A 27,589-nucleotide genomic window follows, 5' to 3' on the forward strand; every position below is an offset into this window, starting at 1 on the left:
AACCTCAGTTATATAATAACTGCGGATAGACAGGGGAGAATCATGCCTGTCTAACAAGGTAGATGTAAGGATTTAATGAATTTATGCATAAAAAGCACTTAGTTGTTTATCATGAGCCTCCAAGGAAAATAAAAATCTCCCAGCTCCTGAACTTTAGGAAGAAAGAGATTAGAAGCATGAGTCTGCTCAGATTCCAGGATAATCACGACTCATTTGCTTCCCAGCTGGACTAGAGAGTGAATTTACATGACTGTTTAGTTAGTAGTTGAGTGCAAAGGATTTGGTCTCTCTCCCTACATTAAATATGCTAATGAATGTAAAAGTGCTCAATAAATGTTAGTTGGTATTACTTTTACCGTTGTTATGACTAGTCCAGGGAAACATGCTATGTAGAAAAGAGAAAGTGGGGAAGCAAAGTGTTTTTTTCCATTTTTGATCATGGCCTATTGAAGCTAGCATTCATAAACACTTTGTATAATTTTTTATACTTTCTTCATTCCTCCTTTGACCTCTGAACTCACTTTTTCTAAAGGCTACTGGTTTTTTTTTCACATGTCACTGCCAGACTTTTCCAAACCATCTCAAACCAGCTATCAGAGTTTCCCAGGATTCCTGATCTCCCTGATTGGGCATCAGTTTGCATACATCACAAGTATCCTTAACTCCCAGCTCTGAAAGGCCTTGAAGACACTAGACCCACATGATTGCCTGGGGTGGGGTGGGAGGTAGATGTGATTACTGGTGTGGGAATCTTGGCATTAGAATGAGTAAATGACCCCTGCCCTAGTGACACTAGTTCCAGGAAGTGGGCTGCAATGTCAGATTGGAAACTTGATTTCTCAAGGCACATTTCCAGACTCCAGCTGCTCCATGTTTGACTTCAGTAAGAAAGAATAACACTGGCAACAGCTGCTGTTTCTTGAGTGGATATCAGCAGTCAGAGTTTAAACAATCTCTTGTTTAAACAGTAGGAAACTGCACAACTGAGCTAGACTTCCCAAGAGTCAAGGCTAGGTACAGAGGAAATTATCAAAGTGTGCAAAGAAATGTCAGGTAAGAAGGAGGATGAATAACCTGTTTGAAGTCTTAAGAAGTGGCCTCAAACTATTGTGTTCCTTGGGGCCTTAGAATTGCCTCATAGGTGCCTTAGGGACTGCCTGGGGCTGTGTGTGTGTGTGTGTGTGTGTGTGTGCGCGCGCGCGCGCGTGTCACAGGCGCTCCCCTACCCCCAGAGGGAGGGGAGGGAAGGAAGCTGAGAGCTTCCAACCCCTACTCCAGTTTGACTGGGGGTGGTGGTGCAGCCTTCAAGGGCCACAGTGGGTGATGTGAAGGAGGGCCAAGCTGAGGCATGACCCCTTGCAGAGATTCGAGGAGTCCACAGGGATTTTTTAAACAGAAAGAAAAAAAGAAAAGAAAAGCAGAATACCACTTTCAAACCGAGAGTCAATTTTTGATTGCTTTGAGAAAGAACAACTGAAAACAAAACCAAATGTTTTCCCAAATAATGCTCCCCCATTGATCACTTGAGCAAAACCTCAGGCTTACCTTGACATATTGAACAAGACGCTCTTTTATGTTCACTTTGTAGGTCTCTAAACCCAGCTCCTTAGACAACCGTAAGATTCTGTTCTGGGTGGGTCCCACATAAGCCCCGCCAACATCTACGTAATTCACATGTTCGTTCTGTAGAAAGAGAAAAAGTGGCCAGAAGATTTTAGTTAAAACTTGAAAAAAGAGTTTCTATGTCTTATTAAAAAAAAAACCATTTACTTTTTACAACTTAAATGTGACTTACATCTCTCTTATAAAATGCAACTGAAAATAGCAATCCTTTCTTCTCCACTCATTAACCGGGCACAACCCTGTACGACACTCATCGCTAAGCAATCCCATTTGTATAGTCACTGCTGAGGCCAATTCAGCAATAATATGCATAAAGAGTAAAGAACACTGTAGTAAATCTTGCTGATCTAGATCCTTTTCAAAGCATTTAGGTTATTATCTATGCTCTTCTTTGAGGTTGTGCTGGAGGAGCCACCCAGAGATTTATTAGGCCTAATTCTCTGATTTCCAACAGATGAAAACTTAAATCAGCCCACACTGATGGGCTCTTGATCCTATTTTAAAACATTTGCAGGGAAGAATGCATCATAGGAAAAGAGAGAGCAAAAAGGTATAAAAAGATTCATGTACCCAACAAAATTATTTTTTAATATGCAAATTTTCTTTCATAAACTGAGATTTACTTTCCCCCTCTTAAATGCTGTTCTACGTTTTTCCCAGCTTTTTTATTAACATGTTTCCCAATGATTAAATCAATAAACTGAATATTGGTGAGTTATAACTCTTCCATGTGTTTGTACTAACTTCTTATGGGTCTCTTTCTATTTTGTCATTTATACCAGTTCTCATTCATGTTGCCTTTCTCCTTGTTTGCCTGATTATTTTTTATTACGTGCCACTTATTGAATTTGAAAACATAAAGAAATAATTTGAATCCTGATATCTTTCTCAGAGAAGATTTATGTCTGCTTCTGCCCAGTACCTGGGGATGCTAACAATACTAGATAACTGTATTGCATTTTCTGTGCCTGACATGATTTGAAGCTGGGCTGAAATGCACACAGGGCCTAGTCCTCTTGCAGTTCACCCTTAAGTTCTAAGATGCAGTCCAACCCAAAGCACAAGGGGTTTGCCAACACCTCCCTCCATACACACACACACCTTGTGGGCTCTGGACTTGACCTTCAGTTGCTCTGTCTTTGTAAGACTTTGTGTGTGTGTGTGTGTGTGTGTATGTGTGAGGAAGACTGGCTCTGAGCTAACATATATTGCCAATCCTCCTCTTTTTGCTGAGGAAGATTAGCCCTGAGCTAACATCTGTGCCCATTTTCCCCTATTTTATATGTGGGACGCCGCCACAGCATGGCCTGATGAGTGGTGCATAGTTCCGTGCCCGGGATCTGAACCCACGAACCCCGGGCCGCCAAAGCAGAGTGCACAAACTTAACCACTACGCCACCAGGCATGTAAGACTTTGAAAGTACTACTCAGCCTCTCACTTGCTTCTTCAGTGGTCAGCAAACTCTCACCCACCCCCCACCCCCAGGGGAAAAGTAGGTCAATCTTTTCTGGATGTTGGCCTAGTGATTCTTCACTACTTTGTTAGCTCTTTGATGCTTTGAAGATTTGTGTGTGTGCGTACATGTACAGTGCAATTTGTCTAATCTCTTTGTATTTAGTAGGAGGGTTGGGACAATTTATCTAATCTGTTGTTTACAAAAAACTGATTGTCTAGTATTATTCAACTTTGCCTTCCTGGGGTAACCCAATCTGATATTATCTTTCTATTGCAGGATATGCTTTGCTAACATTTTGTTTAGGATTTTTGTATCTATGTTCATAAGCGAGATTGAGATCTGCCTGTGATTCTCCTTTCTTCTATAGCCCTTATCTGTCTTTTGCATTAGCGCTTGTCTGTCATTGCTAATCTCATGAGTTAGTGATCATACTTTCTTCTATTCTCTACAAGGGTTCATATATAAATAGAATGATCTATTCTTTGAACATTAGGTAGAACACACCTGAAGAGCCATCTAGGCTTGGTGTTTTCATTGTGGGAAAATCTTAAACTACAGATTCAATTTACTTTGAAGCTAAAGCACTACTCATATTTTCTATTTCTTCTTAAATCAGTGTTAATTTTGATAAATTATATTTTTCTCATAATATATACATTTCTTGTATGTTTCAAAACTATTGATTTAAAGTTCATGACATCCTCTTTTCATTCATTTATTCTTTACTACATCAGTAGTTATAACTTCATTTTCATCTCTTTTATTGTTTATTTGGGATGTCTCTTTTTTCTTTTTCTTGAAAAATCTGATCAGACAGTTGTCTGTTTTTAATGTCTCTTCAAAGAATCAACCTTTGTTTCATTGATCCTCTTTACTGAGTATTTATTTTTTGTATTATTGATTTATGCTCTTTTTTCCCCTCTCTTTTGGATTTATTACACTCAATTTTCTAACTCTCTGCATGCTTATTAGCTTATTCATATTCAGCCTTTTTTTCTTTTCTAATAGAAGAATTTAGGCTATAAATCCTCCTCTAAATATTGTTTTAGCTACATCCACAATTTTATTTTAGTATTTCCATTATTGTGCAGTTGTAAGTATTTTCAAATTTCCATTAAAATTTCTCTCTAAATCCATGTTTCTAAAAGTTTTGCTGTGTTTTAATGTCCACAGCTGGAATGTTTTTTAGTTATCTTTCTGTTATAACTGCATTGTGGTCAAAGAATGTGGTTTATATGATAACGATCCTTGAGGCTCATTTTATGACCTAGTACATGGTCAATTTTCAAATATTTTTAATTTCTGTTTGAAAAGAACATATAGTCTATAAGAAGTTATATGCATGTTTTATACATGTCCATTAGAATAAGATTAATTGTGCTCAATCTTTTTTGTTTGCTTAATTTATTATTAACTTATAAAAGTATGTTAAAAATCCCCTAGTATGTTGGGCATTTATCTTTGATTCTTGTCAATTTTTGCTTTATATTTTGAGGCTATCTTATTCAGTGCATACAAGTTTAGAATTGTTCAACCTTCTGGGTCTTTTATCATTATATACTGACACTTATTTCAATGAAATATTCTTTTGTTTAAAGTTCATTTTTTCTGAAATTAATATAGTTATAACAGCTTAGATTAGTACTTGTATATCTCCTTTTCTATCTTTCAGTTAGAGTTTTCTTTATTCTGACATTTTTTCCTCTTAATTGACAAGTTTGGCCCATTTATATTTATTATTATTTCTTTTAAAATGTCTAACTTACTTCTCATTTTATTATGGTTTTCCATTTTTCCCACTTTCATAGTTTTCCCTGATTTTTTTCCTTCTTTTAGATTAAGGGTTTTCTTCTTTTTGTTTTCTTTTTAAGTTTTTTCTTCTACTTGTTTGGATGTAGAAGTAGAACTTATAATTATATATTATATATACAGTCAGGCCTATTCTTTTAGACATTTTCCTAGCTAACATGCTACTTAATATAGTCTAAAGTTTATTAGTATATTATCTTTCTACTGAAAAATACAAAAAATCTTCATGCTTCAACTGTGATCACCCTTCTTCCCATATGTAAACTATAAAAGTACTTTGTTTCAGGTTTATTTGTCTCTCAACAAATTCAACATTATTTTGTTTTATTCTGTTGTTAATGTTGCTGAATTTTATTTAAATATTTATCAATAACTTTACTCACTGTCCTCTCTTGAATCTCAGATCTTTCATTTGTAATCATTTTCCTTCTTCTTGAAACACATCCTTTATAATTTCTTCCAATCTGAGTCCTAAACTTTATTTTTCTCAATCTGACAAAAAGATAGTTCTAGCAAGTAATGCATTCTGGTTAGTTTCTCTTTCTCTCTCTCTCAGAACAGTGAAGATATTATTTTCCTATCTTCTGGCATCTATTTTTGCTGTTGAAGAGTCACTCATAAGTCTAACCATTGATTTTTTCAGAGTATGTATGATTTGCTTTTGTTTCTAAAAAAATAATTGCTTTTGAGATCTCTTTTCTTTTGTATACTGCAGCTTCTCTGGGTCTGGGTGAGAATTTCTTTTCATTTATCATGCTTTGGACCTAATTAGGTTTCCTAGTTTCTTCCAATAATGCTGGAAAATCCTCAGCCATCATTTTTTTATACCATTATACACTATCTTCCATGTTTTAGGTGCCCCCCACCCCGCAAAATATTTTTCAGTCTTTATCTCTGAACTACATTCTAGATAATTTCTTCAGATCTAGGTCACTCACTCACTTCAGCTGTGTCTATATTAGACATACCTTTTAATTCATCCCAGAGTTTCTTCATTTTAATTAGTACATTTTCATTTTTAGAAATTATTTTTGCAAACTACTCGATCATTTTTTTTTGGTTTCTTTTACCCTGCTCCTGACTCTAAGCATTTGTTTTCTTTAAAATATGCTAAACAGTAATTTATTTTCTGTGTATAATCCAACTGTTACAAAATCTTTCTGGATTATTTTTGCTGCTTATTCTCTTTTGGTGCCTTGTTTCCTTGCATGTTTTGACATTTTTGACTGTGAGTTGCTCAGTTTCCTTGGAACTTTTTGTGTAAATTATTTGAGGCCTGGGTAGAAAGAATTTGATTCTACTTCTGCCAGCCACATTAAACTAAATATTCTGCCTAAGGTTTTTCAAATACCATATAGGTTGTGTAAATTTGGATGGAAACCATGAATGAAGGCAAGCTTTATTTTTCTCCCTTTCTGAATGGTAAGGTTTATTTCTCTTTCACTTTCATGCACAGGGTATAACACAAGGGATTCCAATTTGGAGCGCTTCCTATTAAAATTCCCTACCTTCAACAGGTTCTGGGTTTTATCCTCTGTTCCCTGAATGCCATACAGCCATCACAGTGGAACTTCAAAGTCTTCAGGGTTCAGTACGCATTCAAGGTGAAAGTCAAACTGTGAGCCCTTTTTCTTCCTAGGCTTCATGTTTTTATTTTGTTTTGGGGATTCATTTGTTTATTCAACAAATATACCTTGAGCTCCTACAAGGTGCCAAGTACTGTTCAAGGAGCTTCTGTTACATCAGTGAACAAAACGAAGATCCCTGCTCTCAAGGAGCTCACATTCAGTAGGAAGAGACAGAAAATGAACCACAAACATAATAAATAAGTATCTTAGAAGCTGATAATGACAATGAAAAAGAAAAAAAAAACTAGAGTAGGACAAGGCAGATTGAAACTGCAGAGGAGAGAAGAGAAGATTTCAGCTTCAAATACAAGGGACACGTAGGCCTCCTTGAAAAGGTGATTGTTGCATAAATACTTGAAGGAGGTAAGGCAGTTATCTATACGCATATTTGGGACAAGAGCATTCCTGGCGGAAGGAAGAGCCAATGAAAAAATTCTAAGGCAGAAATGTGCCTGGTGTGTTGAAGAAATAGGAAGCCAGTGTGGCCAGAACAGAGTGAGCAAGGAAAAGAGAATTGGAGATGAGGTTAGAGAAGTTACTGGGGGGAAGATCATGGAAAGCCTCACAGGGCCTTGTAAGGACACTGGCTTTTACTCTGAGGGAGAAGGAGAGCCTTTGGAAGGTTTTGAGCAGAGAAGTGCCAAGATCTGACTTAGGTTTGAAAGGTTCATTCTGGCTGCTGCACTAAAACTAGATTATAGGTGGCAAGGGTAAAGGCAGAGAAACCAGTTAGAAGGCTATTGCAGTAATCTGCAGGATTACTAGAGATGATGGTGGCTCCCACCAAGTGGTAGCCACGGAAGTGGTGGGAAGTGTTGAATTCTGGATATATTTTGAAGGCAAAGCCAACAGAATTTCCTGACAGAATGAATGTGGGGCCTGATGGCGTTGAGCATGACTCCGAGTTTTTCAGAGTTCCCATCCTCTGATATGGGGAAGGCTGCGAGAATAGTAGTCTTGATGAAGAGGATCAGAAGTTCAGTTTGGATGTGTTAAATTTGAGATATCTGTTCAACCTCCAGGAGATCTGCAAATTTCTAACTTCCATATCAAGGCAGCACAGTATATTTTATCCAGCATTTTACTTATTTCAATGGGGAGAGTTAATCAGGCTTTCCATTCTGCCATAATACCAGAAACAAAGTGTTCCTTTGACTTCTTTAATCTGTTCCTCATATAATCTTTACATTCCCTTTTACTAACTATTGGTGCTGTCCTCCAAACCTTCTCTAGTGTCCAACATCCTTTCTAAGATATGAAAACAAAACTGGAGTCAGTACTCCAATAAATTTCCAGGCTTTAACAAAGACAGCAAGAGGACTCTTGGGAGTTTCCAAACATGATTTCTTCAGAACACTGACACTATCTTTAAAATAAAAATCCTAAGTGAAGTAGTAAAAAGTGTGAGGCATTTTACAGAATGTTTCTTTATAAAGTTGAAAGATTCTAAAGGAGGTGCCTCAGATTCAGCATGAAGATACTAGAACTGTAATACCATATTCTGCTTTGTTGCATCTCAGTCTTTAGGGTCTTGATTTCCATCTCATTACTCAGCCTTTGAAAAGGTCACCAACGTGCAACTATATTAGGAAACAAATACACCATCCCTGTGGTAGCCCCGCAGGCATTTCAACTTCATTAATTTGATCCTGAAGAATTATAGAGGAATCACACTAGGAAAAAATGGGAAGTTCTAAACTAATAGAAGATCTATCTGAACAGCTGCCAAGTAACAATACCAAATTTGACATTTTGATACTTAAAGATCCAGAATAATTTTTATGACATCTCCATTCCAAATTATCCTAACTGACCATGCTATTAGAAGCAATTCTAACAATATTCATTTCAGTTTTTTATTAAATACCATTTCTGTCCTTGTTTCTTAAAGCCCTTTCTTCTCCTTCTATTCATTTGAAATCTTATAAATGTTAAGTCCTAGTTTCTAAGCATTTCAAGTTCTTTTCTCACATACTTATGGGAAGTTATAATACCTTGTTCAATAGACAGTATTTCCTATATGGTGCTGACATATATAAATAATGCAGCATGGAAAGCAGCCTGGGGCAATAACATAGATGAGGACAAGCATGTTGGAATTCTCATTTCCCTTATACAAAGAAATTTGTTCTTAAGTGAAAATCTGCAACATGACTGATGCTCCTGTTTAATAACCAAAAGGTTTTAGAGATAAGAAAAGTAGGGCTACGGAACAACTTAATAACTATCTCCAAAATGAAGGAATATTTTTCAGAAAATGACAAGAGAATCATATCCAATACGTCATACAGGCAGAATATGCAATCCTTCTTTTGCACTCCAACACAATGCCTACAATTACAATTCGAAGTTGGAAAGGAGCTTCTTTGACTACATAGAGATTGTATGTATCTCATTGCCCAGATGAGAAAACTGAGATGTAAAGTGCTAATAGGACTTACCCAAGATAAGACAGTGTGTCAGGCCAGCACAGGGGCCAGAATCCCAGTCTCCTCATGCCAAGACCAACAGCCTCCCAGTGGACTACATTTGAGGAAGTACTCAGAAATTCTCCAAATGCAATTAATCTGGATTTACATTAATTTAAAGCAAGCAAGTGTGGGAGATCATGATTTGGCCACCATGAAATATGTCTCTTTACCTTGATTGTTTTCTCTGATGGACATGTGACCTCCCCACTAACTACCTAAAGAATTTAACATAGAAGACCTGTCCCAGGAAGGAGTTACTGTCATCTGATGGCTGTAATATAATGTAAAATAGATGTTACAATAGGAAAGGCACCAACGGGCCCCTCTTTTCAAAAATTCTGTCTCTTCCTGACCACATTCTCTAGGTGGCCCTGCAGGGAGTTGCCAGACAAACATTTACATTTATAAGGGAAATCTCCATTTGTAAAGGTATCTCCCTCTCTGGGGGGAAGGGGGGATGGCCTCTCTAGAAACTTATCAGTGTGGAGGAAAAGGCCTTAAATCTACATACTCTTGATTACTATAATTCCTGTCTCTCTGGCCACGTTCTCTATAGGCGGCCCTGCAAAGCATTGTCTGACAAACATTTACATTTCCCTCTTCATGTAAATTGTCTTCTTCTGGTCTGAAATCCCAAAACACCACCCACCCCCAACATCCTCCTTTGTCTTTAGGTGAAGATAGTATTTAAGACAAGAATCTCTGCCATTTTGTTGAGAAACTCAGTTTCCCTGGTTTCTCCCATGTATACATGTTATTAAACTTGGTATTATTAAATCCTGCTAACCTGTCTTTTAATTATTTGGCCATACAGAAGAACCTTAAGTGAAAGGGCGAAGGGGGATTCTCCCTCTTCCCCGACACAAGCAAACATACTCCATAGAGCAGCACTTCCACAGTATCCTCTAGGCATCTTGTCAAAATGCAGATTCAGTTTCAGCACGTCTGGGACAGGGCCTGAAATTCTGCATTTCTATCAAGCTCCTGGGTGATTCCAAGGCTGCTGGTCCACAGGACACTTTGAATAGCAAGGCTGTAGAATACTTTTAGAGCTGAGCAAAGTGAAAATAGGCCTACGATCCATCCCTGTATATCTAAAATGGTAGAAAGTGAATGACAGAAGGGGAGCATGGTATGGTGTGACTGAAAGAGCTGGTATAATATCCTAGTTCAGATGCTGTTGGTTGGCTATTCAATATCCATTCATATTCCCTTTCCCATACCTACTTCTATTATGCAGCCTGGCAATGCTAAATACTTGCTTCCTCAGGCTCCCTCTCACCTAAGGGTAGCTATGTGCCCCAACTTTGGTCAATGAGACTAAAGCAAATGTCTGCTAGGGTCTTCTAGTAAAACAAAAGCTTTGCTAAGACTTGGGCCACCTCTCCATGCTCTTTCCTGCCTTGAATAAGAGGACTTGATGCTTAAAGTTGCAGCAGTTATCTGGTTACCACTAGGCAATAAGCCAACACACAAACAATGGCTGAGCAGCAAGACAGAAAGAGCGTAAAGCCTTGATAACAAAGCTGAACCCTTGCACCAGCCTGGACTACCTACCAACAGACTTCTTCCTATATAAAAGAATTGAACGTTTGTATTGCTTAAGCCATTGTTATTATCACTGCATAAGCCATTCTAAGTCTGACACATCTTCTAATTAGATAGATGCTTCCTCTCCTTCCAGTCACTTCAACAGTCTGGTTTTGTCCTTACTGCCAATCGTCAGCCTTTAACACTCTATCTGTGTGCTCTAGCAAAGGGTTTCTTAATGGCCTTCTTTCTAACTGCCAAACACAAGGGCCTCTTTTCAGCCTTCATCCTATGTCAAATGCCCATGGCATTTGACTCTGTTTACCATTCCTTCCACTTTCCTCTCCTGATTCGCATGGCACTCCTCTAGTCTGGTCCTCCTTCTCTGCCTCTACTGCCTCTCTCCGGTTCCTCTGCCCCTGCCCCCTCTTAAATCTGCATGCTCCCCAAACTTTCATCTTTGGCCCTATTTCCTTCCCACCTTACATTGTCTCCTTGTATACTTTCATCAGGTCCCACACATTCAACCACCTGCAACCATTTCCTTGAACAGTAGTAAACAACAAGTGTGCCTTTTTCCAGAATGGTGATGTAAGCTCAAGTATAAAAAGGCAGTGATGTAGCAAGAACTGGGCTTCCTTCTAATGTCTAGCCGACCCTATCTGAGCAAGGAGTGTCTCTGGCAGCAGCACACCTCTTAGGGAATGGGCACCATGGAAAAAGTTGCACAGAAATATGCTACATTTACTTCTGCTTACTATAGCCACACTTCTTTTAAGTTGTGTACCCTTGGATAAATAAACAAGGAACCTATACTGTGTGTGTGTGTGTGTGCGCGCGTGCGTGCATGTTGTGGGTGTATGGTCACTTCAAGTCCAGCCAAACCATAACTCCACCCGAGACACTACATACTCTATTTAGGTCTCTAGTATGGAAATTATGACACTGTACTGAAGTTATTTGTTCATGTTTGTTTTCTTCACTAGAATATAAGCTACTGAAGGAGAGAGGCTGTCATTTTTCGATGAGTGCTTGTTGAAAAGAACAGACACTTATTTGATGGAGTAGTTTAGGGCTATGGAGGACAAATGTCTTAACTGCATGAACTCTGCTGATCTCCTCTAGCTCTGCGACTTCCAATGACCCCCTTCTAGTTTGTGTGAGATATTTTATGTAAGTATTAGAATCACTTACTCTCACAGTGTATGTTCTTCCTCCAACTCTGTCTCGGGCTTCCAAAACCAAAACATTAACTTCATGTTCAGCTAAGAGTTTGGCGGCAGATAATCCTAAAAGGAAAAAAAGGAAAATAAAATCGAGGAACATATTAACATCTAAACGTGAAACATCCAAGATTTAACCAGGTCTACACATAAAATGAATGCAGGGCATCACGCATAATCTATTGATTTTGCTGTCTTTCTAATAAATTCTGACCACACTGTGATTAATTAAGCCACCAATTTTATAATCTATTCCATATTACATTATATATCATAATTTTATTATCTATCATAAGGTTGGTTGACAAAATGCAATAACTTTTAAAATATCTATTTCGTTTTATGGTGATAATGAGATCATATTTAAGAGCATTTGTTGAACTCCTAAATCAACCCTTATTGTGTTCCTCTTCCAGAAATCCTGATTATATAAACAGAAGAGTATGTTTTCCTGGAAACTTCCCCTGGCTACACCAGCCCTCCATATATCTGTGCTTTTCTCAACTTAAAAATCCCCTATAATCACCTCTTATAATTTATTCTGGATTACTTGCTTCTTAGATCTTGTTTTCCCCACTAGACTCAAAATTACCAAAGGTAGGAATCATGTTTCATACTTTATTCATTGGCTCAAAGCTGAGAACAGATTTTCACCTGTAAATCAAAACTTTCATAAAAGATAGATTTAAAACTGAGTAGTAATACCAGAAAAGTAGAGAAAATGTGGATTAACATTATATCAAGGGTGCATGCTATCAACATGACTTATCGCTGATGTTAATCTTGATCACCTGGCTGAGGTAGTGTTTGTCAAGTTTCTCCACTGTAAACCTACTCTTTTTCCCCCTTTCCATGCTGTACTTTTTGGAAGGAAGTCTATACACAGCCTACACTTAAGGAGTAGGGAGATGTGTCCTACTTCCTTGAGAGTGGAGTATCGACATAAATTATTTGGAATTCTCCTGCACAGGAGATTTGTCTCTTCTCTCCCATTTATTTATTTATTCAATCATTTACTTATATCAATATGGACTCATAGATAGTTGTTTTATACTTTGGGTTATAATCCAATCCTACGATATTTATTTTGTTGCTTTCAGTTGGCTCCTGTGTACCTTTGACATGCCCCCATCATTTTGTGTGTGTGTGTGTGTGTGTTTGAGCACTTCCTTACTTTCTGGTGTTACAAGATGTTCCAGTCTCATCTTGTCTTCTCTTCCCAGCCCTAGAATCAGCCATATCTCCAATGAGCCTTGGTTCCTTTTATCCGAGACCGGTATTAGAAAGCAAGATCTGGGCTCTAGGCGTGCCTCTTGCTACTGGGGTGTTATTGCTTCTAAGACCTCTCAGCTCACAGAGTAAGAAAATATATGTGTGTACACACTTATTTTTAAATCTACATTTTTTGTACTTCAAATGTTATCTTATACCTAGTTATCTTTATACTCCTAATACCAAAAATATGAAGCAGACTACAAATATAAACATACTTCAAGAAGAAAAAATATCAGTTAGAATACTAGGGTGAAAGAAAAATAAGCATGACACCAGGGATAAGATTAATAAAATGATACAAATAATACCTAAATATGTATACAAGTGGTTGAGGAGAGGAACCATTCTAAGTGACTTTAAAACCCAGTAATTTGATAGTTCATTTCCAATGATATATATCCCAAAGACAAAAAAGAACTGTAAACATTTTGTTCAGTAATCATTTCGTTGGTGCTAGTATTAGTTTTGTTATTTTGAGGCTATTATGTATGTAGTGTGGGATTAAGCAAGTGAGTAATCAGGCTGGTGGTCACTGAGAACCAGAATTTGGGGCATGGTGATAAGAAAATTCAGATGTAAGAACAATGAGATTAAGTAAAAATCTTGTAGTCCTAAATATGAATTGGAATTATCGATAGAATCTCTGGATATAGTCTATCTTAAAAAATACATATTTCTTAGTCCTGTCCAATGAAAAGGCCTAAAAATAATAACCTACCTAGTAGCAATGAACACTCCCAACACCCAGATTGTGGTTTCAAAACAATCAATTCCCCCTAAAATGAACCATGGCTCATGACCTATTCCAGATCTGGGGCAGGAAATGTACAAGACGGGTTTGGACCAGCAAGTCATACCAGAAAGCAAGGAGGCTATCAAAGACTACTAGGATTGTGACAAAAAGGCTCAGGAACCTACCTATATAAACTCCCACTGGCCAAAAGGGAACAATTGGATTACCAAAAATAACAAGTGCAATGGCTTAAATCCATGATTTCATGATAATACTAAATAAACAAATAAAAACTCCCATTTCTCACCTTTGGAGAATGCTAAGGAACCAACTTATAATTTTGAAAAATGATAAAAGAAAGAAAAGAATCTGGCATTCATCTTACCTTTCCTATTTGCACTAAACCTCAAAGCAACCAAATAGCTAACAAAGGGAGGTTTCACTATATAAAAGTATGCTAGCTAATAAGTGAAGACAGGAATAATTAGAATATCAGCATTTGCAAGCCCTAATGAATTAATGGATCTAGTGTAATAATTGTCAACAGCTGCTAACATTACACACAAAAAAGCGAGATAACCAGACATTATCTGCTTCCTGACGCAAGCACACACCACCACCTATGAAGAGCTGAAGGAAGGAAGGGAGGGACGGGAGGAAGGGAAGGAGCAAACAAGCTAAATTCTAATGTGATTAAGCCTCTAGATCTGATACTTAGATACTTTAAGGAACATGTTAAATAATACCACTGGGATGCAAGCAACAAAATCCAGATTGTGGGAAATTATACAAGACTGCCTTGGTTCATTTTTTTCAACAACTTGCCTACTCCTGCTCTCTTTCCCCTTCACAAGCATTTCCTACAATAAATCTCTTACATGGCTAGTTCTGTCTTGATGTCTGCTCTCAGAGGACACAGCCTGATGCAGTATTTTGTTCATATACAGAATGGCATGGAATATACATAGCCAGAATCAAGGATGTGTTTAGGTCTGTAAGATCTAAAATGCAGGGAAGCTAAATCATAATATCCAGCACTGTTATCTGCTGATGTTTGTACGTACTTTCGACCCCTTCAAGTACAGTGTACCCTTACATTGCTGACATCCATCAAAGACTTAGGTATGCAACGAATCTTTGGAATCTGCTCACAAAGAAAGGCATCCCATGACGATTTAAATAAATTCAAGCCAATATCTGCAAACCTTGGTGCACTGTGTTTTCTGGGACACAGCCAAGGCTTCTTACGCTGACCGTTGTAAAAAAAAGAAGGAAGGTGTGATGAAAAACATTTATGCATAAATCTTTGTTCTTATGTCTATTTCTTTAGAATTAAGTCCTAGAAGGGAAACTACTTAGTCAAACGATATGAACATTTTTTAGGCTTAAAGTACCACTCTATATTTAAAAGCAGAGAAACTAAGATGCAAAAAGTTTAATTTCTTCCCAGTTCTCCTTAATCAATCTAACTATAAACCAATTAGATAGATAAATACACCCAAAGGTTTACTAGAATTCCTTGGGTGGCTCTTCTTCTAAGGGAGGAGAAACTTGCCCTCTGCATGCTGCCTAAGAAGAAGCAGAAGTGGCTTTGAACTCCCACAGCAGTGGGATCTGCAGTGGTCCTGCCTCCAGAGGCAGCCTCGCAGTTGGTTTAGCATTGTGCATCCTACAGATCAACTTCATGTGCCTTTCCTGTTGCCTCTCACAGCCGTCCCTTGGAATAGATTTCATTATCCCCATATTCCAGATGAGAAAACCAAGTGCGTGATATGACCACAACAAAGTGTCCTGAAAGGGAAGAAATTTTACTTCTCACACCCTCACTTGGAACCTTAATAAAATCGAATCTAACGTGTAACTCTAAACAAGTTTGGTGAGTGGATTTCAGTGCCAATACTAAATAAATACTACTCAGGAGGATAAAGGGGGAGAGGAGAGCAGGACTAGCTGAGCCAGGACAACGACCAGACCAGTGACAAAGGTCATTTTGCAGTTTGGCATTTAAGGATATAAACAAAATTAAGAAGCTGACAAAAATGGTTGTTTCTGCATTACAGGAAAATGATTGGCCCTATCTTAGCAAGGAACGTTTAAATTCTTAGTTTAAGAAATAAGGAAAATGTTTAAAGCATTTAAAAAGGATTTCAGGAAAATGATTTTAAAAAGGTTTTAGAATTTTAAGGGAGAAGATTTAAGTTATTTAGAAAAATATTTCTTCTAAGATGCTGAATAAATAGGATGCTAATGCTTCAGTTTGAGTGCTAATGGTGAAGAAGACTCTGATAAGGAACTTCATGATAATTTAAAAGTTAGAAAATATAGAATATTGAAATAAAAGCAAGATGCCATTAGAAAAAGTTATTTTTGAAAAATAACTAACTAATTTTCAATGAATAACTCAGTAAGTCATAAATAAAGCACAGGCAAACACTTGTGATCCAGAAAAGCTTTTCTAATATATCAACTGTGGCTGTCTGTTGATTCGAATGGAAAAAACTAAGATAATGCCTGCTTCAAGATATAAGTCTTGGATTATACTCCTTAACTCTTTTTGTGTATCACTATGCATTCTACCCTCCCTTCATTACTACAAAATTCAATAATCACTTATAGAAAAAAAATCATATCTCAATTGTCAACTCCACAGATTAGTTAAAGGGCTTTTGCCATAATCTTTGAAAATATTTATTTAGCCTTTTTTTGTAAATGGGATAAAATTGTTAGAAAAGGTTTTTAAGTCTAAAGGCAAGTCACCAAATACAATGTAGCTACTAAAAAAAAGATTTCATATTCAAATACTTTTTATTTTCATATTTGGTATGAAAACAGATTTAAAATCTTGTATTAAACCTATTTCATCTTGCTCCAAAGAAATATAGATAAACCAAAGCTAAGAGCATTGTGCATTATAGCTCCTCCTTTCATTCATTTTCCATAATTTAATGGCCACATAGAATCTAGAGTGATAGAAGCCTGCTCCCTACCCACCCCTCCTGGCACCCCTCTCCCTCTCCAAGATAAGGAAAAGATTTGATACAGTAGTATGCTGGTAAATGGTTAACCACCATCTCCGGGCTGGGGGAAGGAGAGGGCAGCTGATTTGCAGCTTTGTATTTCCCTGGTATATCCCATGGATGATCCCATCATGGCTGATTTCAAACTACCAGTGTGATTTCAAGCTACCAATGTGATATCACTGAATGTGGAACTAAGAAGAGCATATGCAATCAGGATCAATCCTTTAGAGCTAGTAGAAGCTGGCTCCAACACACACTGTTAAAGCTATAGACTCGGCCTCAGATCAGAGAGGGGAAGGGTAAAGAAGTCATGGACGGGGAGAGAGTCTATTAAATTGGCAAGCATATGAGATTCATTGGGTTGTAGGGGATGAAGGACCACCTTGGAAAGGTGTCCCAGATTCTCAAGTGTCCTAGTGTCTAAAGTCTGTGATTCTCCCATGAGTGTGTTTGGGACAAAAGGTCTAAGTGGGCACCAGCAAAATCTACCATCCCCTGCACCTGCACCGAGAGCTCTTCTCCAAAATCATGGCCAACTGAGCTCATTAGGAAGAAAAGAGCCCAACACTCTAGAATGTCTTGTGGTTTTCTATGCGAGTAGAGAGTCCAAAGAAGCTACATTCACAAAGAGTTTGTCAAGGCCTTATTGTGTAAATAAGGATCTGATCACTTTCAAAATGCAAAAATCTGAAAATAGGAGATAATGGCGCAAGCAAATCTTTAATCATTTTGCAATTATGTATTTTACATAGGGGTGATGAGTTTAAAACAATACAATTCCTCTTCTGATTTCTCTCTCTTCAATCATTCAGGTTTTACAGAAACCAAAATAAAATAGGTTAATGGATTTATTAGAGAGGCTAAAAAAAAAAAAAAACAAGTCTGCTAAAAGTACATCTTGTTTGAGAGTTCAAGCAATTGTTAATCCTAGTTATTAGATCAGAAGAGCCTGGGTGAGATGATGTATACAGCCAGCACCACTGTTGCCATAGCAACTGCAAACCGAGCTCCAGCTTCTTAAAGCCATTGCCCATGGAAACTGTGTTCCCACAGATTCTGCAATGCTACCAATGTCCTGAGATGGCTATATCCCCATAGAAATGGTATAGGAAGTGATTTAACCCACATAGCATAACTGGACAAGGAATTAATAATATCTGCAATGAAGCCTTCAAGGAAATGGTCCTTTGCTTCCTGAGATATAAATCTGTTGCCATGAAACTTAGCTTCACACTTATCCCTGCCTTCTCTACCTCGCCAAGGGCCCTTTTCTTTAGCTTACTCCTTCAAGCACACTCACATTAGGAAAAAAGGGAATTTGTCCATTTGACTCGTGCTATCCTTTCCAGTTCAATTTCTAATTTTCCTCCTACAACAAATGATCTGGTGTCTCCACTTCCTCACTAGCACAAATCTTGAAATGTAGCATATTCGTCATGAAAAATGTCCAGGGAACCCACTTTCAATATAGACAAGTGATACAATCATCTGTCACACTCTGTCCCTGTTACCTTGCTTTATTGTTCTTCTTAGCATACTTCACCACCTGGCACTATACATACTGTATATGTATACTATAGGATATACACATATAGTATTTATATAGTTTATATCCTCTTTGCTAGAATTAAGCCCCCAAGAAAGTAGAGTCATTTGGGCATCTCGAGCTCAATACATCTAGAACAGGACACTTGATATTTCTCCATAACTCATTCTTCCCCTGCCCCTTTTCAACTTAGTAAATGGCACCACCATTTAGCTAGTTCTCAGGTCAAAACTCTCAAAGCCATTCTTGATTCCTCTCTTTTTGTCATATACCTTATTCATTCAAGTAGCAAGTCCTACTGGCTATAGCCTCAAAATACGTTCTGAATCTGACTGCTTCCCACCACTGCAACCACAGCCACTCTTGTCCAAGCCAATGTGGCCTTTTGCCCTTGTCCAAGGTACCATGACCTCTTGCCCAGAGATCTGCCTTTTAACTAGTGTGTCATGACCTTCTTCAGAATAGAACAGAATGTGTTATACATCTTTGCATCCCTAGAATAGAGCCTGCCATGTTGCAGGTGTGCAAATGCTTGTTGCAATGAATAAAAGAACCACATACCAAGAAAACAAAACCATGCTCACCTGAATGAGGGCAACAGGGAAGTTTCTAATGCTACTCAGCTTATATTTATCTCAAGCAACTAAGAAAGATTGACAAGGAAAGGGTACCAGGTAATTTTAACCTTTATGCCTAAGTAAGTCAGCAGATTCTATATACTACTAGTACATTTTCTGGTCTTTGAACCAGTATTGCGCCTTTTAGCAAAAGAGAACAGAGAATATCAATGTGCACACAAACTTGTCCCTGATACATACAACCATTTCTATCTACCTACCTACCTACCTATCTACCTATCCATCTCTATATCCATCTGTATTTTGTGCTTCTTTTCAGAGAAATAATTCTCTGCTTTTGAAAAAGCCAAATCTTCTAATCCATTTGATAAGCTAAAAAGACAGCACTGTCTCAAATGATAAATCGAGGAAAGCTAACAATTAACTTCAATTTGTCCTGAATTCAACAGGCTGGTTGTCTAGACAGTCCTAATTTATTTGATTACTGTTCAGCATTCATCTCCACTTTAGATAAATGGATCTCACCCAAGTTAGGGAACACAATTACCTCTTAATTCATTATTCACCCCATTCGTTCATTGAAACTTAAAATACATCAAGGGCACTCCACACTGCTGTCCTCAGATTCTGCACACTAGGATGTGCTGTGGTTTAAAGAAGTAGTTTGCAAAATGTTTTATGGAAAACTAGTCCTCAAGATGCTTTAGGGAAAAGTATCAATGTTTGTGGAAGTTGGGACACATGCTGTTTCTCCTTCTGGGAAATGTGTGGCACACATTGGCATATTAAAGGCTCTGATAAGTCCTGCAGTGAAGAGACCTGTTTAACTCAGCATTTCCCCACTCTCTTTTTGAAAAAACTATACCTCAAAACACACTTTGGGAAAGCTGGTTTCATCTCTTATAAGATTGTTCAAATATTTACAGTAATAAACTCCCCTGGGCGGGGTCCCAGGGGAACAAAGCCTAGAGCACAAGCTAAGAGTGTTGAAGCAAAGCTTTAGTGTAGCTATGGCTTATGATCTGCTGGCTTTTCCAGTTCTTCCTCTTTATTCCTAAAAAGAGACATTTTTCTTCAACTCTGACTTTCATCTCCACCTAGGGAATGTGTATAGTGTATATCATATATTAAATTTTTAAAATTAACTTTCTATTATGCAGTGAAGTGATCTCAGGCCAACAGAATTCTTACATAACTGCAGGTTTGGACTCTTGGACTGAATACTCCAAGGACAATAAAAACTATAGTCAAACATTAGCTCACACTGAAGTTTTAGAAGAAATGCTCCCAAAGCAGGAAAGCAGCAAAAGCCATAAATTTTGCTCAAAGCACATAGTGAACTCAATCAACAAATATTTATTGAATGAATGAATAAACAAATAAATGAATGAATGAACACATACATGCAGGTATGCAAGAAAAAGGTCTTTAACTTAAGCCACAGCTTACAGCAAACTCATTTAATCTGGAAACGGTCACCTTAAAGGTCACCTTTGTTACACTTCAGAATTTATACAAAATCCACAGCACTTCCATCAAGCATGATTTCCTTCATGAAATCCTTTCCTTGTCTGTCACTTCCTGCTCTCTTCTCTGTACCACGACTGAACCCCTGAATCAACCTCAGACACCAAGAGCACTTCAGGTTCACAGTTGTAACCTCATGACATAGAGGGGTCCTATGCCTCACACGGACACTGGAGAGACAAATGCACTGACAGATGATCTAGAGAACTTAAATCTCCCATTTGGGCCCGAATTTTCTCAAATGTCTTCAATGACCAATGATTTTTATAAGCTACTACAAATGCATATTAAATCAGAAATGTATATTTAATATCGATGGCTTCACTTCAATACATAAAATCTATAAATACCAATGTTGGAAAACTATTTAAAAAAAAATCACATCAGCCATCACAGCCTTCCATTTTCTTCACCAATGTTGTCTCTCCAAATACTCTCTTTTCAAAACATGTTAGGTTCACTGTTCTATTTATCATGGCCTTAACGTAGGAAATGCAGGTGCCTTATTTTTCAGCCTGGATGTCTTGACTGTTTTTATCATTGTCTATTTACATATTCATCACTAGAAATGGTCTAATGACCTAATGAATCCTTTGAATTCTTATTTTTTACCACTTCTGTGAAGTCTCAGTATCAGCCGAAAATATTTACACTACAGGGACAGTGACACTGAAGAGGTTTCCATAACATCGGATTTTTGCCTGGTGCATGAAAAAAAGTCTATGGGTAAAAATATGCATTTTTTTGGTGAAAAGGTCCAGTAGCTTTCATCAGACATTCAAAGGCAAATTTGATCCAAATGGTTAAGAACCACTGATCTAAACTATTCAAACAATCGCTACTCATTATCCTAAACACACCAGAAATGGATTTTTCAAAAACAAAATAGATTCTTCATATAAAAGTCATTTGATCTAATAGTGTGCCCCATATTTCTAAATTTAAATGTTCATGAAGCAGTCATATGCTATGTAATATATTCTAAAATATAAACTACTGTGAAAAAACAGTCACTAGGTTTTAGAGCATCAAACCTCAAAGTAAAGCAGTAACAAATCTTACTGCATTTCTATGAATGAGACTATAAAGCAAGCTCGGTGGGGCGAGGCATAGAAGGAGCACTGTCCTGGCGGTCAATATTTTAGGGATCCAAGGTCAACTTATACTGCTGAGAATTTTGTGGCATTTGGTAATTCACTTGACCCCTCTGAGCCTGCTTTTCAGTCCCTTTGAGCTCTTACAGGGTGTAATTCTATGACTCTTTAACATGCTTAATATGTAATTAACTCTCAAAGCCTATCATCTGGTTTTTATGTTCTTATTGACACTCTTACCTAATCAATCAATTGAATATTGCTATAAAGTGGAGTTTTACTTACTTTGGCCTAGTAACAACTAGAAAAGGCCTTTAAACTAAGGCTTAGAGGGGCCATGGAGAAGGTGTGAATGAGTACCTGTAAGAGAGACCCAACCCTGACTTAAGTTAGTGTAGGATGTCAATATGAGAGATGATGCAAACCATTTCCAGAATACAACATGGAAGAAAAAAAGTGTTGAGGAGGAGTCTGAAAGAGAAAGCTGAAGAGACAGACCTTTAGGAAGCCGAATAATTACTAAAAAAGATACTGGAAGATATATCACATATAACTTAATTCAACCTCTAATTTTACAGATGATAAAACTGTGATTCAAAGATTTTAAGCTGCACTAATTCATAATGCCAGATGACAACATAATAAGGAATAGATCATCCAAATGAAAATACAAATTGCTGGTAAAACTACAAAATATTTTTCAAAATAAAAGGATAAAACAGTCCTAACAATCAACTTGTCTCAAATGCTTACAATGTTTAAAAATGTAACTAAACATCTTTTGATTCATTTTGTGCAGTTCTAAAAACTCAAACTTAAAATGAAAAGTAACTATCGTTATGAAATCTATTTATCTCATACATGCAAGTACAGTCTTCAAATTAGTGCTGATTGGATGTCTACACTCTTTTTTTTTTTTTATTTTTTAATGTTTTTTTTTTTTTTATTTTTCCCCCCCAAAGCCCCAGTAGATAGTTGTATGTCATAGCTGCACATCCTTCTAGTTGCTGTATGTGGGACGCGGCCTCAGCATGGCCGGAGAAGCGGTGCGTCGGTGCGCGCCCGGGATCCGAACCCGGGTCGCCAGCAGTGGAGCGCGCGCACTTAACCACTAAGCCACGGGGCCGGCCCTGGATGTCTACACTCTTGAACACCCCTGTATGTGATATAAAACTACACCATAACCCCAGTCTTTTGGGGTACACCTGAATCCAAATACTGACAAGATTTGTCATAAGTAAAATATGTATATGTCACACCTGCACAAAGATTGTATGACCCATAATTCACCAATAACAGGCTTCCACATTTCTTTTGCTTAATTATTGGTCTCTGTGATCCAATTATACTGTAGTTATACTATACTTATATAATTATACTATACTTACATCTATTGTTAAATATATTTTTCACATTATCTGAGAATTATGTATAGATTCAAATCAATTAGTAATGAGCAAATGCTAAAACTGCCCATTGAATGTCAGATAAACCCTCATTCAACCGTGAAGATATTGAAAAATTAGAACCCAAATAAATGTAATTCTTATGTTCTTTGTTCAACATAAAAAAGTTTATAAAGGAAAAGTATCCTAGTTTATTTTTGAGAAAAAAACACAAAACACAAAACAGGGGCAAAGAAGTATCTTACAAGGCAGAAAATTAATGCTCAGCCCGCACTGAACCTCAGAGTATCTAAATAACTAAGTCATCAAAATAAGTGGCGTTTTTTTTTAATGTAAGCTTTTCTTAATCACTACAAAACCACACAGTATGTGCTGCCAAATTCTGGATTAAAATGCCTAAAATGCTTCTAGCAGAAATGATTCTTCAGGGTGATGTATTTCAGCAAAAAGGGAAATTGTGGTATGTTGTGGATTCAATTGTCCGAATTTAGAACATTACTCAATCTTCTTGCAAAATGGCTTTTCTGTTTCACATGATGGAAAATATTCAGTCCCTGATAATTTTATACCAACTTCTGGGTGGCTACTGTTCTCAATTCTTTTAGTTGAACTCGGCTTGTAGAAAAAAATATAGGGGAGTTCTATCGCTTAGACACCATACGGAAATATCTCTTTTTACATGACACTTGGAATTTAATTTCAAAAAACATGGAAAAACTCTCTAATCACCGAGGACTATCCAGCCTTACGACTAAAGTGTTTTCACTGCGTGCTCGCTAACCGTTGGGCAGATGTGGCACATTGGGGTTATCCCGACAGTTACCAGGATCACATCCCTAGAGGCACAGTAGGCAACAACTTTCCTCCCCTGGAACTCTTGCCATGGGCTTAAACACTGCTCATACATGGCTCACGGCCTCATGACTCCGTATGTGTGCTCCTCCAGTCCCTCCTGTTTGGTGTGTGTTTTTCCCATCCTTTTATCTCTACCTGTTAAAAATCCTACTTATCACTCAAGGTCCCAGCACTTTGTTCATATTCATAACATTAATATTTCTCTCACTGTACGAATGTCAATTATTTTCTCACTTGATTATTTCTTGCAAGAGGATGGGGCACCTTATGGGCATGGACACTAATACTTACTCATCTTTATATACCTCTTTCCTGTGATCTAGCCACTACCGGCATATGGTAGAGGCTCGCAAAATGCTTGAAAGAGTCCATGTACCAGAGCCTCCTCTGCCCAAAGACTCTGAAGTATGCATTGTCTTCTGAAGGTGGGCTTTTTTTCTCTCCCTAAAGAGAGCCAATTCATAAATTCCCAGTTGAGGGCAGATTTTTAAAATCTTACACACTGGGTTTCTGTCATTTGTTATATCTATGTCAGCTCATGAGTAAGAACTAGCATCTGAAGTCAGCAACTGAACCGCTATACTTAAAATAACATCAAGAAATAAAGACAGAAAATAAGTGTGAATTGTTAGATACAGATTATAAGCTCTACAAGAAGAGAGAAAAATCAAGGGGATCCAGAATGACCAAGGAAAAAAATCTTTAATCAGGTATTAAAGAATGGATAGGATATAAATGGTCAGAGAGAAGCACTTCCACATAAAGAAAAACAAAAAGAGGGAAAGAACGGAGGGACAAAATAAACATGGTATAGCACTGAGGACAAGAGAGCAGCATGACTAAAGCTCAGGTCCATGTTGGAATTAGTGGAAAATGCCACCCAAGTAGGACCAGATAATTGGGGGTGTGGAGGGGAGCTTGAGAGGCTGGTAATAGAAGCACTGAAGGTCCTAAGCAGAAGAGCAAGGTGATGGAAAAAGTGTTTTTTAAAAAAAATCGTATCTTCATGTCTAGGAGAACACTGCAGGATGGACATGAAGAGAGAGCCCAAGAGAAAGGGTGGCCACTGGGAAGATGGTCATAACCTGGTGAGCTGAAGGGGTCAAGGGTCTGTCCTGGGTTCAGGGGAGTCACTGGGAATGGAGAAGAGGAATAGCCCAAAAGAGGTGTTAGAAGGATCTGTTGACTGGGTGTAGAAGAAAAAAGAAAAGAATGTGTCAAAAATGATGGAAAGGATGGTGGTGCCAAGAACAGAGTCAAGGAATTGAGGAAGAGAAACTGGGTTGGAGGGCAAGGAGGCTTTTGGACATGCTGAATATGAAGTAAGAATAAGACATTCAAGTGTGAAATATCCAGAAGCAGATAAGCTATGGGACAGTAGTTCAGAGAAAGAAAAGGATTCAAACTAGAAACTTAAGAGCTTTCTATAGATAAGGGAAAGTTGAAGTCCTAGAATGAGAAAGAAGAAAAGAGTGCATAAGAGCCCAAAAGTGATAAACATCTGAACCTGAAGGCCATTTCAAAACTAGAAGTTCACAAAAACATGGGCACAATGAAAGCAACAGAAAAGAAGCAATCAGTGTGGGATAAAAATTCAGGATCCAATAGTGTCACAGAAAATATGAAAGGAGTTTCAAAAAGGACTTGGTGATAGATGATGGAAGATGGATAAGGGCCAGAGCATGTGAAAGATACCATTATACTACTTACAAATGAGCAGGGGTTTTTCCCCTCTACTAACATAGTATATAAAATTATTTAATCAGTGAGTGGACAGAAAAAGGGATTTTGTGGCTGTAAGACATGCTCTGTTTTATGTTTTTTAATGACAAAGGGAGATATATTAAGATGCTGCTATTCTTTGTGCAAAGATAGTTATAAAAAATGAAATATAATTCTGTTAATATGGATCGATTTTGAGGACTGTCATTTAGAATTTGTACTCTTCGGGGAGCTATTTTGTTATATAATAGGAATAACACTGCAGATGCTAAGTATTGGCCATATATTATAAGTATGTGTGGGTAACATATTAAAATGTGCAAGTCCTGACAAAAGTTATAAGACATATCCAAAAGCACTTAAAACTGATACAGGGACTATTAAGTAACTCATGGGATACTGCTAAGCACACACAAAGATGATGTGTTTCTGAGTCCTCAAGAACCCTTGGGAAGTAATGCCTCTCATCTGCTCATCAAACACCCAGTCTGTGTGCAGGGTTTATCTTGTGCCAGATTTGCATCTACTTTTATTTTAGTTATAAACCCTCTGGGAAGGCACCACGGCCAGAAAGCAATGTTTCTGGTCAGATTTGAGGGATTTTAACATCAAAACTGATGTTAAAATCCCTCAAAACTGACTGACAGAGATGGTATTAGGGGGAGCCCAATGCCTTTTCCACTGTCACTGATGGACTACAAGCTGGCTTCTGGAACAGGAGTGTGAACTACTGTGCAAGAAATGCACTCTACTTCCTCCAAACAGAAATGAACAACTTAATAACTAATAGTGACCATGGACAGATCCAGGTTTTGAGGGGCCTGAAGCTTATATAATTTGGGTGCTCTCTTTAAGAAAAAAGAATGCAAAATTAGGAATACAAGATACAGTATGAAACTGTTTAATTATTTAGAATGAGAACCAGAAGGGAACAGCAGTTGTAAGGCCATAAAGCATAAGAGTCATCAGCTACACTTAAATCCACCTCTGCTCATGACCAACTACTGGGAGTAAAGTATGGAAAGGGAGAAACAGCAGGTAATCAGGCAGGGGAAAAATAAAAGACAAAATGCTCCTTAAGGAATACTGGAACACAGAACTAGGAAAAGACAAGGGTAAAGTCCAAAAAGAACCCTGAATTGTGAAATATAGATGGTATAGAGATGGCAGAAGAGACAGAACTCCTAATCAATTTACACAACACATTATCATCATATTTATTTTCCAGTGATAAACAATCATATTGCTTCTAGGAGGCTTGCACAGAAGGACTAGGTTTTTGGAAACACCAGTCCACTTCATTGCAAGCACTCAACAAGTGTTTGTTGAATGAATAAATAAATTAATGAATGAAGGGAAATATTTCTTTTTCTTACTCTGCTTTCCTCTGATGCTCCAACATACATGCATGTTTTTGCTGGCACTGGCTGGAGTTGTCAAAGCAACAGCTCATGTGACTCTCTTCTCTGGTGATGAAGACTTTTTCCTCAACGGGACAAGTCAAAAGCTATCTCTACCCGAAATTAATTTGTAAGCATGTTCAGAGTCTCCTCAAAAGGATTATATATGGGGCCACCTTACTTAACTCCCTCCCACCTTCTTTCTCCCTCTCTTTAAATCAGATCCTGCAGGTATATTCCAGAAATTATTAACACCCTCCTGGGCCGTGGACAGCTTACTGTGGGCTTCTAGATAGAGATCAAACACAATTCCTAAATTTCAACCATTTTACCAGTTATAACAACATAAGTGACAATTTAATACATCAATCATGATGAGGTTTCCAGGAAGATACTGAGAAGCCTCATGCACCACTCAATTGGTCAGCTTCAAACCCAAGCCAGGACCAGGGGAACCCAGGCTCCCCAGCTGGCTCATCACAGGACAAGAGTCCTGTGGTGGTGGGAGCTCTTACAAAAGGACACAACAGGACATTCTCTGACCTGCCGTCAGCGCCAGCTTCACAAACGGATTCCCTTAGGGCAATAAATGCCCTATACCTTCTGCAAGTTCTAAAAAAACTGGTGAGAGTAGGTTAAAACTAAGAACCCACCTGGCTCTCTTCTTCTCTTTTTTAAAAAAAAACCTTTTC

General features: G+C 37.8%; 1 protein-coding gene across 1 annotated transcript in view; it reads right to left on the bottom strand.

Moving 5' to 3' along the window:
* Window positions 1-27,589, bottom strand: part of MAOA (amine oxidase [flavin-containing] A) — a 66,773-nt gene that overhangs the window by 37,341 nt on the left and 1,843 nt on the right. Inside the window, exons 2-3 of the mRNA XM_087427005.1 lie at window positions 11,713-11,807; window positions 1,546-1,683 (exon numbers count right to left, since the gene is read on the bottom strand). Of these exons, the coding sequence (XP_087283131.1) occupies window positions 1,546-1,683; window positions 11,713-11,807 (233 nt within the window). The remainder of the gene's footprint in view (window positions 1-1,545; window positions 1,684-11,712; window positions 11,808-27,589) is intronic.

The sequence above is a fragment of the Ceratotherium simum genome, chromosome X (assembly GCF_057802395.1).
Source record: "Ceratotherium simum simum isolate JZ-2026a chromosome X, ASM5780239v1, whole genome shotgun sequence".
Classification (NCBI taxonomy): domain Eukaryota; kingdom Metazoa; phylum Chordata; class Mammalia; order Perissodactyla; family Rhinocerotidae; genus Ceratotherium; species Ceratotherium simum.